The 11,516-nt window shown below is 40.9% G+C and overlaps 1 protein-coding gene across 1 annotated transcript; it reads left to right on the top strand.

The window, feature by feature from the left end:
• Positions 1 to 9,761, top strand: TBP (TATA-box binding protein). Its single transcript, XM_079333425.1, has 8 exons — positions 1 to 96; positions 1,687 to 1,923; positions 2,603 to 2,934; positions 3,990 to 4,077; positions 6,070 to 6,161; positions 7,323 to 7,490; positions 7,781 to 7,875; positions 9,057 to 9,761. Exons 2-8 carry the CDS (start codon positions 1,870 to 1,872, stop codon positions 9,134 to 9,136), a joined length of 909 nt encoding a protein of 302 aa, XP_079189551.1. The 5' UTR covers positions 1 to 96; positions 1,687 to 1,869; the 3' UTR covers positions 9,137 to 9,761.
• The last annotated feature ends 1,755 nt before the right edge of the window (positions 9,762 to 11,516 follow it).

The following is an 11,516-nucleotide window of genomic DNA, read 5'->3' as shown; positions in this document are numbered from 1 at the left end:
CGGGAAGTGACGCGCCGGGCGCGCCGGTGGCGCGGGGGCGGGGCGCGGCCGGGCTCCGGCGGGCGCGGAGCGCGGCGGGAGCGGAGCGAGCGCCAGGTACCGAGCGCCAGGTACCGAGTACCCGCCGCTGCCCCGCGGCCGCCGCTCGGCCCCTGCCCTCGGACGGGCCGCTGGGGCCGCCATGGGGCGGGCCGGGCCGGGCCTGGAGGGCGGGGACGGTGCGCGGGCCGGGCTCGCTCCGCACCTCCGCGGCGGCCTGAGCCGCGACGGGAGAGGCGGGGAGGGACTCCCGGGGCGCGGGGGCGGCGGCCGCCTTTCCGTGCCTGCCGGGGCCAGCGGGGCGGCCGCGGGACCCTGCGAGGGCGGCGGGGGCTGCGCGGGGCCGGTGCTGGAGGGAGCGGGGCGCGGGCGGGCTGCGGCCGCACACCGAGCGCCGCTGGGGCGAGCACGGAGGGGCCTCGGGGTGGGTCGGGGACTCCTCCGGGCTGTCTCCTGCTTCTGGACTCTGTTCCCTGCACCGAAACTCGCCCGACGTGTGTAGCGGAGATCGAGCACTTCAGCGGCGTTAAGTGGTGCAGACAGCAGGGATCTCTGTAGAGCTGCCCTGGCTGCAGGTTTTGGCACGCTTGGTCTCCAGCCTTCTTACTAAACAGCCCGGCTGTCGAGGAGTTGACTTTGTTTCTTCCAGGATAAATGTTTAGGCTTCCAATGTACCCGCGTTGTAAAACCTGGGTGCTCTGCTTGATACCTTTGGTGAGGGTAAAGACGATATTATCTTATGGTCATGGTTGGAAAATAGCAGGCCTTTTTAGCTGCAGTGTAAATATTAATGTAATTCTAAGCTCTTATGTCTTGAAAAAAAAGATTGGCTGAATAGGCTGTCTTCAGATTTTGAGGTGGCCTACCTCAGGCCTGATAATGACCTTGAATATTTCTCAGCAACAGTTAAGAAACTTAGAAATTAATGGCATAATATTTTATATCATTGGTATCATAACATTTAGATTCTCCGCTTCTGTTGTTTATTTCCATAACACAGCAGCAGAAGTATAGTTAAAAAGTAAAATAAAATCATTGTATATTTCACCTGTATACTTGAAATTTGTTTTCACATATTTCTTTTTTCCTCAAGAAATGCATGTCATTACAGTTTGAAATCTGGTAGTGCTTTGTTTTATGGAATTGGATGGAAGAGGTTTTCCTAGCTCTGATTTGAGCGGTGATGCTTTTCTCATAAAAGAAAAAAGTAATTTTTGAAAGCCCAAGCCTTAAAATGGCCAGGAAGAGACTTACAAGCAATGTGGCTTGTAAGCTTGTCAGTTAGTAGTCAGGGAAATTAAATTCTAAAAAAAATCAGTGCTTTTTCAGCTAAAGCAAGCTTGGAGTAGAGTGAGCATCAACAGCTTGAGCTGTTTGTGCAGGAGGGTTTGGTTAGACAGAGACCTGCCTTTGTGAGTCAGGTAACCTGCCAGAGACTTCAGCAGAATCACACTGCAAAATTTCTAAGGAGTGTGCCTGAAACAGGTTATTTTTATGGATTGTGCATGCGTGTGTGCGTACGCGTGAATGTTCTTATATGTATTTGTACGTGGGTGTCTCTTCTCTGAGTCAGCAGCTGATAGGTTTGCTTTTGGGTTTGTGTTTAGATATTATTCTCAAGATATTACTGGTTTTTTTTCTTTCCAGGATTTGGTTAGTGTTTTAGACTCATATTTCTCTGAAGCTGATGTTATCCTAACACTTTCAGCTGGGCTTTAAAAGCTACTTTGCTGGAATGTTTTAAACGGTTAATAAACCTCTAGGATTTGAAGTTTATTTAAATTAATCGAAGGAAATACTTCTGGCCTCACCAAAGAAATAACTGGAATCATGGATCAGAACAACAGCTTGCCACCCTACGCTCAAGGCTTAGCCTCCCCTCAGGTAAAAACAATTATTTAAGATGTTAACTATGATCTGAATTTCCTTTATGAACATGTTTTCTCTTCATTGCATCTAGCTTCACCATTTTTTTTTTTTTTTTGCAGATCTGAAAAAAAATAATTCTGCTAGGTATTGAATAGATTTAGTATAAGGCAGAATTTCGAAACCACTGATGTCTATATCCAGAAGTGTAAGAAACACACAGTTTCTTGTACATGGAGTGTAAGAAACATGTGGGATTTCTTAATGGGGTTCCTCTTAAGTTGAAATATGACCGACAGGTTGGAATATAATAGGTTAATATAATTCTGGTGATTTCTCCCTAAACTGTGTACATAATGGATTGCTGCTGGGCTATGGATGCATTGGGTCCAGGGAGCACAGTTAGTATTCAGACAATTTCAACTTAAATTGGGTCAGAGTTGAGACATGCTTGCAAGATAGTGTGGGAAAGGTGTCATGTCCCTATATTCATTTGGGTAGTACTTTATTCTATAGAACAGCTGCATTTCCAAGGTTGTTCTGTTTTTAACAATTTAGTACTATATGCGCCTCAGGTTTGGTATTAGCAACTCGGCTAACACAGATTTATTTTTAGACTCCTCCCAAAAACTTTGTCTCTCAAAACAAAATGCAGTCATCATGATCTGTGTGTTTCGTGTCATGTTTTGTCCTGTAGGGTGCAATGACTCCAGGAATTCCAATTTTCAGCCCGATGATGCCGTATGGCACAGGACTGACGCCGCAGCCTGTCCAGAGCACCAACAGTCTGTCCATACTGGAGGAGCAGCAGCGGCAGCAGCAGCAGCAGCAAGCAGCGCAGCAATCCACGTCACAGCAAGCCACACAGGGAACATCTGGTCAAACCCCCCAGCTCTTCCATTCACAGACTCTTACCACAGCCCCTTTACCAGGAACCACCCCTCTGTACCCCTCCCCAATGACTCCAATGACTCCAATAACTCCTGCAACACCGGCGTCAGAGAGCTCTGGCATAGTGCCACAACTACAGTGAGTACCCCATGTGTTAGTGCATCGTGTCCTTTCTCAGACAGACCTTTAAAGATTTAGGACCAAAGTACATCAGAAGTTAGGTACTGCATTTTGGTGGGAAGGGAGGTCCTGAGAATTTATGAGTCTCCTGTAGCAATGTGAGTAATTTTTACTTTTATTTTTAGCTTAGCTTCATTACTAAACCGCTTAGTAATATAAACAGTTTCTTAGTGATCTGTCAACGGTGCATCTTTGGAGCATACCAGTGGAGGGTTTTATAGATCTTCATTTAACATCATCGTCATTTCTAACTACTTGCACTTTAGGAGTTCATGATGTTCCCTTTTCCAGTGCATGGCTAACACTGAGTTTTGAGAAGGGAGAAATCCCTAGAACTAGTTTTAAGTTTAGGTATGGAAGTATTTTCATTGCACTTCAGTTTTAAAGAGACTATTTCAGAAATTTATGGAAGGACAAAGAGAAATGGTTGATACAAGGATTTGAAAGAGTATTTTTTTATATTTTTCTTTTTTTTTTTCCCACCCTGAGGACCTTTAAATTTCAGGGTTTTCCCAGAAAAAAAAATAAAATTATCTAGTAAGTTTTTTACACTTTCTGGAGACCTGCTATCCCATCTCCTGGCTATGCATTTACCTCCTGGGTCACTCCCACTTATTTCTGCATCCTCCTCCTTGAAGGGCATAGCAAAGAAAATTTCAGATGGTACTATCTAATTTTCTCCTGCAGGTTCCATGATTGTGGTGAAGGCTCTCAGCATCAGTAATTTTTCCTGCCAAATTAAAATAGAAATTCTTTCTCATGGGACACTTCTCATAATAGCTGACAGATAAGAAGGAATCAGCAATTATGCCTTAGGAGCTTCTGCCCTACAAAAGAAGTTCCACTGAGCCAAAACACTGCTCAGTGCTTCTGTTAGTAGGAAAGATGCCATTCAAACTCACTTGGAGAAACAAAATAATAAAAAAATAAAATCGATGGGGCTTGGTTAAAAATGAGGAAGACACATGAATTCCTTATTGTCTTTTTAATATATTTCTCTGATCTGTCCTTAGGAATATTGTGTCCACAGTGAATCTTGGTTGCAAACTTGACCTAAAAACTATTGCACTTCGTGCCCGAAATGCTGAATATAATCCCAAGGTAAGAGAAATGTATTAAGAGTTCATCCTATAACAGATAAATTAAAGGCACAGGTTGTGGCTGCAGGCTGCTGCAATAGACTGAAAAACCTACCTGCTATTTATGCAGTTTTATACTGTAGTTGAAAGAGAAATCTTAATAAACTTGGGACGTTCAAATTACTAAAAAGCGTTTTTTTGCTGAGGTAGCTGTGATGTGCACCAGATCGTAAGTTGTTAGATTTAGAAAAACCTTAACCAACAATGTAATAGCCTGGCCAAGCTTTTTGTGGTACAACTGGCCTCTGCTGCAGTTCATATGGGTGTATTTGTTTGTAGTGGTCAATGAGCTCTTTTTGCATATTACTGTGAAATGTCTGATGATGAAATCTTGTTCCCTATCTCCCAACAAGGAGAAAGGAAAGAAGAATTCAAATCCTGGGCTCCTGCCAGAGCTGTGGTTTCCTCCACCTAGCTGCCTCTCTGGAATTCTTACGGTCACAGGGCATTCACTTATTTTCCATAGTCTTGCTTACCCTTTGTTCTCTCATGTTCTCCTCCAGTACTTCTGCCATCTCATTCCTTCTGACGGTTAAGTTTGATGGAACATTAAAATGGAGCAAAATTAATTTGATTTTTTTGCATATTGACTTCAAAGTTGCTTGCTGCTTCTTAATAGTAGTGGGGTTCTAAATAAGTGGCTTCTTTTGTGTGGCTCCTCTCAAAAATGTTATCTTTGCAACAACAGTAGCTGGACACTAATAAAGTTTAGATGTCACATAGTTGAATTGGCTTGTCTAGGGAAGGCTTCAGTTTTCTTGGGGTGTGTGTGGTTTTTTTTTTTTTTTGTTTTAGCATTTAGTGTTTTGCTGCAGTTGACCTGAACTGTATTGTCAAAGGTTAAAGCATGCATGCAGGCATATATGATTAATGACTGTTACTGTAAGTTTATACTAGTGATGCTGTTACATAATTGTGAGTAAGATCTTAGTGCAGCAAAAATTTGAGCATGCCTTGGTAACTCCTAAGGTAGGGGGTAGGTGGCTGTGTAAAACTTGTAGGCTAGAATAATCAATATGAAACACTGTTTTCCATGGCAGAGGGATAGAAAGGTTATGTAACACACTCCTGACGTTTAGTCAGTACATTCATCTATCAAAGAAAGATGTTGCTTGGCTATATTATTTAAGTTATATTTTGACAAATGTGCTGTTGGGTAACCCACGCTACCGCCTTGGTTATGTCAGCAGAACAATTCATGGGACTGCAGGGTGAGCTGTTCCCAGTAAAATATAACAAACAGGGATTTGTTTGTGTGTGTGTGTGTGTGTGTGTGTGTGTGTGTGTGTGTGTGTGCCCACATCAGTTTCCAGTATCTCTTACTTCAAGGAATTTAAGAATATTTGGAAATGCTTACTTAGGATGAAAAGCTAGAGCTAATCGGGCTGCTGTGTCCTGCTGTGGTAGCTGAGGTGACTTCTGTTTACACAGGACTTTGATCTCCAGCTGTTCTGTTTGCTGGTATTGTAACACTGTCCATTTTTTTGGATAGTCTTCCATCCTACTTATAAGAGATAACATTTCAACACATATAGTGGAATTTTTTAAAAATTATTTTTAAATTTTTTAAATTTCTACTGCTGTGATGCAAATTATTTATATATATTTTAATATATAATTATATATATAATGTATATAATATAATATTATATATATAAATAATATTTTTATATATATATATATTACTTATATATTAGAGTTATTTGTATGTTGCATATATACTAATGAGAGATGAATAGGAATGCAGTGGTAAATATCCTTCCTACCTGGCTCTACCTCTCAGTATGTGTGCTTGAAGGTTTAGGCATTTCAAGTAAACTTTGAGTGATCTGTAAGTTTGTTTGACCTTGGTTTTCCTTGCACTACAGTGTTACTTGCTACTTAGATGATGCAGATTTGGTTTTAATGTAATGACAGCAGTATATCACTAACAGTCTCAATGCTCACACTTCAGCGTTTTGCTGCTGTTATTATGAGAATAAGAGAACCACGTACTACTGCACTGATATTCAGCTCTGGAAAAATGGTGTGCACAGGAGCAAAAAGGTATGTTTAGGCATTACAAGCAAACTAATTCAGGCTGTCTTTTCTCATGTACTGTGATGTTTGTTTATATATACACATCAAAGCTCTACAGGTACAACTAATCTTGCTTCACAGTTGCTTCAGATTGTATACACTTCTACAGGAAATGCTTGTTCATGATTGAAGGGACTTCCTAACTTATAGGGAAATTGTAGTTCTATTTCTGAAGCACTTTCATTCAGTATGACTGGTTTGCAGAGGTTATATTCAGTTTTTTGGCTTTGCAGTTACTTGCTGTTTCTAGTAATTAAAAAAAAAAAAACAACAGCATTAATGCATTGGAACTGCTTAAAGTAAGGATGGTGACAGAAGGATTTTATATTTGAATAGCTTCATTCATCACAGGATGGGAGTTCCAAATCTCTCATTCCTGTAGTCTGATCTGTTCCTAACATGACCATTGTAACACAAGAATTAAAAACTAAACATAAGCTTAAATCTGGTGGGCAGGACAGAAATTCTGCTCCAAAGAAGTCTGCTAGGAATCCAGAAGGAATAAACTAGTAAGCAGAGATAAATGAATAGATCTGTACAGGGAAACACTTTCTCTGCCTGGTGACACTTGAAATTCAGGTTGTCTTACTCTGCATCAGGAACAAACAAATGCTCAGCTGTTTACAGACCTGAAGCAAAGTGAATTCTGCAACAGTGGGTAAGGCTGTGGAGTTGTGTTAAACCCATGTTGGAATGCCTGGGCTGAATCAAGCAGAAGATTTTGCCAGTTGACAAATTTTTATAGAAATACACATTTTCTAGCAGTATTAGTTCTCTAGCAATAGAGGTGGTTCTATGATGAAAACTTAAATAACAATCTTAATGTCTCATTAGAGGGACACCGGTCAATATTTTAAAAGTGTAAGTTATATGGATTTATAATTTACTGGTTTGTGTCTCATGAACAGTAAATGCAACACTAATGGTGTCCAGGAGACTATTACCAAAATTAGCATGAAAACCAGTCAGTGCTAGCTGTTAATTTCGGATGTAAAAATTTTGCATGTGAACACCCCTCTCCCTCCGCACAGACTTTTTTTCTCCATTTAGGTATTTATGGTTTAATGCTGTTTGCTTGAAGTAATACTTAACTGAGGCAGTAATACATATTTCCTTTTCTCACTCCAGTGAGGAGCAATCCAGACTGGCAGCAAGGAAGTATGCAAGAGTTGTTCAGAAACTGGGTTTTCCTGCAAAATTTTTGGATTTTAAGATTCAGAATATGGTGGGCAGCTGTGATGTGAAATTTCCCATTAGACTGGAAGGATTGGTACTCACACACCAGCAGTTCAGCAGGTAAAAAACAAAGGCTGGCTTACATTTCATTCTTGTTACATTCTGTCTTAGGAAGTGACATCTGTTTAGATCATTCCCTTGCACCACAGGGAAACCTGCTGCTTTGTTCCCATCTCTGCACTGCCTTAGGTGTAACTGAGGCTGCCCAATGTGAACCTGTCAAAACCTGCTACCCTCCCCAAGTTTCAGGGAAGTCTACATCTGCTCTGCCCAGTCCTAGACTGGGCCCAGAAGATAGGGTGGAGCATGGGTCTGCAAGACATTTAAACACTCACTCTGTTCTCTTACAGCTACGAGCCAGAATTGTTTCCTGGCTTAATCTACAGAATGATTAAGCCAAGAATTGTTCTGCTTATTTTTGTTTCTGGAAAAGTGGTTTTAACTGGTAAGTGAAGACAGTACTCCAAGAGGTGAGATTTGGACTGTATTACAGAGAACACACAGGGATACGTTAGCTGCCAGGTACTTTTCCTTTAGAGATGACAATACTGAGAAAGGAGAGTTATTAGAGTATTCCATGGATGGTAATGTTAAGGAAACTTCCCTGTGCAGCCATCCAGCAGCCACTGTGGCAGTTGGAGCCACACCAGCTGCAGCAGGACAAAGCCTGTTTGCAGTGGGCAGCTCCAGCAAAGCCAACAGGTGCCCTGCTTGACTCCCTACACTCCCCACTCACACAGTCAGACCAGGTTTTCTTGAGGGCTCAGCACCAGGCTGTATTATGCAAAGATCCAGCAGTTCAGCAGGCTTCCTGCCTGAGGATCCTGCACCCAGAGCTCAGCCTGCAGCACAGCACTGCCACTACACACAGAGCTACCTGCACCATATTCCTTAACAGATGAGCAACAGCACATTTGGCTAGGTCAAAGCAACAATGATCATGAACCCTAGTCAGGTATACAGGTGCCCAAAAAGCTGTAAGAATACAGGTGATATCTCTGGCAGAATCTGAAAGACTGTTTCTGTGGCTGAGCATGTGTGACTGAGCTAGCTTTTCTTTGGCAGCCTGGCTGCAGGCTGCTGCTATGCTCTGACACAGCAACCAAAGAAGGGGAGATACTTGAGCTCTAGGACTTCCTCAACCTTGGGTGCTGGACCTACTCCCTTCCTCTTACGTTGTGTCTTACTATGGAGAAAAAACCCACAAGACCCACAGACAAAAGAAGGATCATGTCCCTGCAGTGTGGGGAAATGCAGTCCTCTGCAGTGGTCTCTATTGCCAGACCTTCCTCCCCCTGAAAGTCACACTCAGGAAAAGCTCCACCAGTTAGTCCTTTCTGCACAAACATCCTACAGAGCTGTGCTTTGTTGTTGAATCTCCTGTGGAAATTATGTATATGAAAATTACACAGAGATGCCAGTGGAAGTTTTAGCAGTTGTCAGATTAAACAGAGAAGGCTGGTAATGTAAGCTCTCTATGAAATGTGTTAAAAAGGATTGTAAAAATAGAGATGTATGGATACACGTAGGTTTTATATAGAGTTGCATTCAAATACACATTCTAAAAGCCCAAATTAAGTATTTGGAGAAAGGTACAAACTAATTTAATCCCTTCTCTTTTTCCAGGTGCTAAAGTACGAGCAGAAATCTATGAAGCATTTGAAAACATCTATCCTATTTTAAAGGGATTCAGAAAGACAACGTAACAGTTTCTACAGCTTCAGAGAAATCAGGGGTATATTTTAAAAGGTATTGTGTATGGCACAGCAGTAACAAGAAATGGACTTCCAGTGCAACTGCAACACCAAGACTTGGACTATTTCCCAGTTAGTGCCTACTTCCCTGATGCTCAAGGGGAACTGTATTCTTGAATATGTCTACTGAGTTACTGTGAGTTGCTTTACTGGGCTGTTCCTGGAGCAGCCCCTCCAACTTTTATTTATATTCTAGCTTTTAAATAGTTTTAATGCCAGTTCTATTAATAGAAAATCTGTAAGTTGGTTTAAAGACAAATGCAACTGTGTCACTCAGTGTATAAACCACTTAAATTGCCATGTATATATGTTTTAAGTTCCTTCCATAAGACCATGGTTTTTATAATTTTCAGAACTTTAGCTTTGAAATTTTTCAATTTTACATTTCTTTGGTGCCAGACACATTCCCTCTTTCCAGTATTAAGCAAGATAGAATAAATTTATTAATTAAAATGGCTCACTGTACATATATATATAATATATTCCTTTCTTCTCTTTCCTTCTTCAACTCCACATGTACAATAAACCCTGTTTATACAACTATGGGAACTGTCTTAATAAATTTTAAAATTACCCAGCTGGTAGAATGAAATACATTGATTTTTTTTTAATTGATTTTTTTTTTATAGCAGATGCACTGCTATTAAATGACATGTTGTTTTGAGAGAATCTTAGCAGTGCTCTGGCTTTGGCAATGTTTACCTTGAATATTTCCAGTGTGTTAAAGCAGGAGAGATGGTTAAAGAAGCTTGTGTTTGAGTATGTGTTGTCTTATGCTCAACAGATGGGATTTAGGCAAACTGCCCTTGACTGAATTGAAATAATAGACCCCTGCTTAGCTTCTAGAATTTCTTTAAATTACTACTTTTGTATTTTACCAGCTGTGACAGCCTCACTATATTAGTGTTCCTGTAAAATGTCAAAGCCCTTCCAACTGGAGTCAGCATGTACATAATCTTCCTTCTGAACTATGCTTAAAGCCTAATGGGCTGAAAACTAAAAATAAATTTTTCTTCAGTAAATTTCCAATAATAGTAACCTCTCTATGACTTACACATTATTTCAAACAGCTTTTATCTGAAACTAACCCAGATGTCAACAGTGGTCGCATTACTAAGTTGGTGTTTCATTCCAGACAAAATTAAGTTTTGGCTGGCTTTGATACTGCTCCATTTGCAAATCCTGAGTGACCTTAATTTTCAGTCTTCTCTCTACACCAGTGTCTCTCCAGGTGTCTTAATGACTGGTTTCATGGATCTTACCAGAAAGATGTTGTTTATTAATGTAGCTGTGCAGGATATAATCAAACATTGTGTTGCCTTCAGTGCTGTTCCACTCTGTGCTATGAGCTCCTGAGTGTTCCTGAGAGTTCCTGACTAGAAATGTATGGCTGTCCATGCTTTTGCAGGACCTGAAAACTCTTCAACTCTTTAGAAAGCTTGGAGTCCTAAGAAACCATAGGATGGTTTTCAACAAAATCAGTCAAGCTGTACTACAGTGACTTAAGACAGTTTGCTGTTTCATAACGTGGACCAGGGCTTAAAATTACCCTGCTAGAAATTAAGTTCTGTTATAACAAAACCACTTCCAGGCACAGCATTCTGTGCCTGATTATTTGAGTACTTTCAATATCTAAATGATTTCAGAAACCCCACAGTGGGCCCCACAGAGTCACTGGTAAGCAGCCATGAATGGCTGGAGCAGGATAAGGGCATATGTAGCTGAAGTCAATTCTATACGGAAGCACACAAAAAGCCTTTTCTGCAAATACAGCCATAGCAGTAGTTAAGCAACTACCACAGTAAAGCTCAGCATTATGGTTTCACTTTTCTCTTGCCTCAACTATATGGCAGTCATAAAGTGGAAGAATCCCTGCAAAGGACACTTATTTTTAAACTTCACCAATGATGGCAAACTTAAGGTACAACTCAGCCTGAAAATCTGCTGCTACAGGCAGTGTACAACAAGACAAATGTGTTCTGGTAGGGCTGACTTGGTTTAAACTCCTTTTGTACCAGGTAGCCAAGTTAAACTATTTCTGCATGGGGCTCATAGTTTTAAATCAGATAAAAATTTTTTTGTGCATTTTATCTCAAGTAACCACTCAATCAGAACATGTGACAAATTCCCAAGTTAGGTTTAGTGTACCTGTTGAGAAAGGAAAGCAAGTTTAAGTTCCACAGCTAAAGGCTATGTAGCTTTGTCTTAGCTGACTCCTGTACAGCTCTTCAACTCAAGTGGGTTTACAGTAATCTGTTTTTCTTCGAATGAATGTTAATTTTTGAGTAGCCCATTGAAAATCCTGACAGACTACAATGAAGTTTCTGAAGTT

The sequence above is a fragment of the Erithacus rubecula genome (genome assembly GCF_903797595.1).
Source record: "Erithacus rubecula genome assembly, chromosome: 2".
NCBI classification, from domain to species: Eukaryota; Metazoa; Chordata; class Aves; order Passeriformes; family Muscicapidae; genus Erithacus; species Erithacus rubecula.
This window is presented reverse-complemented; position numbering and strand designations above follow the sequence as displayed.